This window comes from Arachis ipaensis, chromosome B10, assembly GCF_000816755.2.
Source record: "Arachis ipaensis cultivar K30076 chromosome B10, Araip1.1, whole genome shotgun sequence".
NCBI lineage: Eukaryota > Viridiplantae > Streptophyta > Magnoliopsida > Fabales > Fabaceae > Arachis > Arachis ipaensis.
This window is the reverse complement of record NC_029794.2, coordinates 94,551,065-94,553,194: the sequence shown is the minus strand read 5'-3', so window position 1 is coordinate 94,553,194 and position 2,130 is coordinate 94,551,065. Positions and strand designations below refer to the sequence as shown.

The 2,130-nt window shown below is 32.5% G+C and overlaps 1 protein-coding gene across 1 annotated transcript in view; it reads right to left on the bottom strand.

Annotated features, from left to right (window-relative positions):
* LOC107623696 (hydroxyacylglutathione hydrolase cytoplasmic) overlaps positions 855-2,130 on the bottom strand; it is a gene marked incomplete in the record, with an annotated part of 3,373 nt that continues 2,097 nt past the window's right edge. Inside the window, 2 exon segments of the mRNA XM_016326044.1 lie at positions 855-1,298; positions 1,411-1,587. Of these exon segments, the coding sequence (XP_016181530.1) occupies positions 1,224-1,298; positions 1,411-1,587 (252 nt within the window).

The window sequence follows — 2,130 nt, the reverse complement described above, 5'->3', positions numbered from 1 at the left end:
GACAAGACACTGATGGACAGAGACACAAAATTTTGTGTTCTTGTATTCTGTTTGGTAATAAACTAGAACAAATTATGAAAATCTAATTTATTCTTTTTTTTTTCATTCAAAAAATTTGAGATGAAAAATATAATAATAAAAAATATAATTATAAAAAATTAACAAAAATAATAAAAAAAATAAAAAATAAGTTATATCCATTGTTAGTGTTTCGGTATCTTTCTTGTCAGAATGGACACAAAATATACTAATTCAGTGTCTCTAAACACATTATCTCTATCCATGTCTCTTCTATTAAACACGATTTTTTGTGTTCTTGTATTCTGTTTGGTGATAAACTAGAACATATAAAAATCTAATTTATTCTCATTTTATTTCATTCAAAAAATTTGAGATGAAAAATATAATAATAAAAAATATAATTATAAAAAATTAACAAAAATAATAAAAAAAATAAAAAATAAGTTATATCCATTGTTAGTGTTTCGGTATCTTTCTTGTCAGAATGGACACAAAATATACTAATTCAGTGTCTCTAAACACATTATCTCTATCCATGTCTCTTCTATTAAACACGATTTTGTGTCTCTATGTCCTTGTCTCAATATCCTATCTACGTAAACAAACGCAGCCTTAGAAACTAATTTAACTATTAAATCTATGAGCATCACCGCCTGTGAGATAGATTGCTACAAGTCTTTTTGCCTTTCTGTGCCACACTGCCACTAATCTCTTCGTTATCTACAACACGCTAAAAACCGAGGCAATCATTTCATTATAATATAGTAATAATAGTAATAAAATCAAGTAAATAAATAAAGTAGGCTGTTATTTTCTCTGGCAAGCACATGATAGAAACAAAACATAACTTCATATAACCTCCGGGTAGTCACCAAAAGTATAACCTTACGGTTGATAACATCAAATTTAGGGGTTGAAAGTTACGTGCAGATGTAGGAAAGGAGAAAATCATGTATCGCTAGTTCAGAAGTAGATAACATGAATGACACATCATCTTTTTGTTTAGACTAACCAACACAAACATTGTACTATGCAAATCACAATCCACGCCTCTAACACAACAAGCATCTGATTTACTGATTATGATATTTTTCATTTCAGCTTCAGGGTGGTTTTAAGCAACGCCAAATGTTACAACTTATGTAAATGTAAATGTCTATAAACACATTCTTACAGAGAAAGACAAATGTAACATAATATTATTAGCCCTTCCAATTGTCTTTACGCTTGCGTATCTCTCTCAAAGCTTCAACAGGGGACTTGCAACCCACCTTTTCCTGCAAATAATTTAAGGTTTTATGTCTCACTTTCTTGAACAACAAGGAATATGCATTCTCTAAGTTCATATATTTCATTCCGTGCTCTTGTATTATGCTATATGGTATATACCTGAAGTTCAGGTAGGTCAACCCTCATGAATGGGTTGGTCTCCATCTCTTCTTCAATGGTCGAGGGAATTGTAGGTTGGCCAGCTTGATTCTGCTTCTGAGCCCATGCTAACTTCTCTTGTATCCTTGAGTTGTTTGGCTCAATTGTCAGAGCAAATTGCAGATTCTTCACTGTGTACTGTGCACAAAACAAAAGCCGACATAATTAGGAATCAAGTTTTATAGTTCAAAACTCGATAGTATATTTATTCACGAATTGGACTGCATTTTTCGTATACATTTAAATCAAACCTTTTGGACTTGTTTCACTTTGCCAAATTCATGAAGAATTTTCCAGGCAGATGTAATTCTCCTAACTTCTCAAAATCCTATGAATAATCATTCCCTCTATCTCCACTGATTACCACTCTTACAGGGAGAAGTTGTGCATAAACTAATTGTTGAAACTGCTAGGTGGATCAATTTGTTCTCTTAATTTAGGAGAAGATGAGTGACATTTTTCTATAATAGGGTTTTCTTCTGCAATTAAATAACACAACAACGAAAAACATCAAGTAACGTCCGACACCCTCTAAAAAACTTCCTTGACGGCTTGTCTACATACTCAGTGAGACACATTGTGATCCAAGTAATGGTTTCGGTTGGGAGCAAATGACGCCGGTACTCCATTTTATTGTGATTTTAGGGGGGGGGGGGGGAGAAAGGAAATGATTTCTAGTAA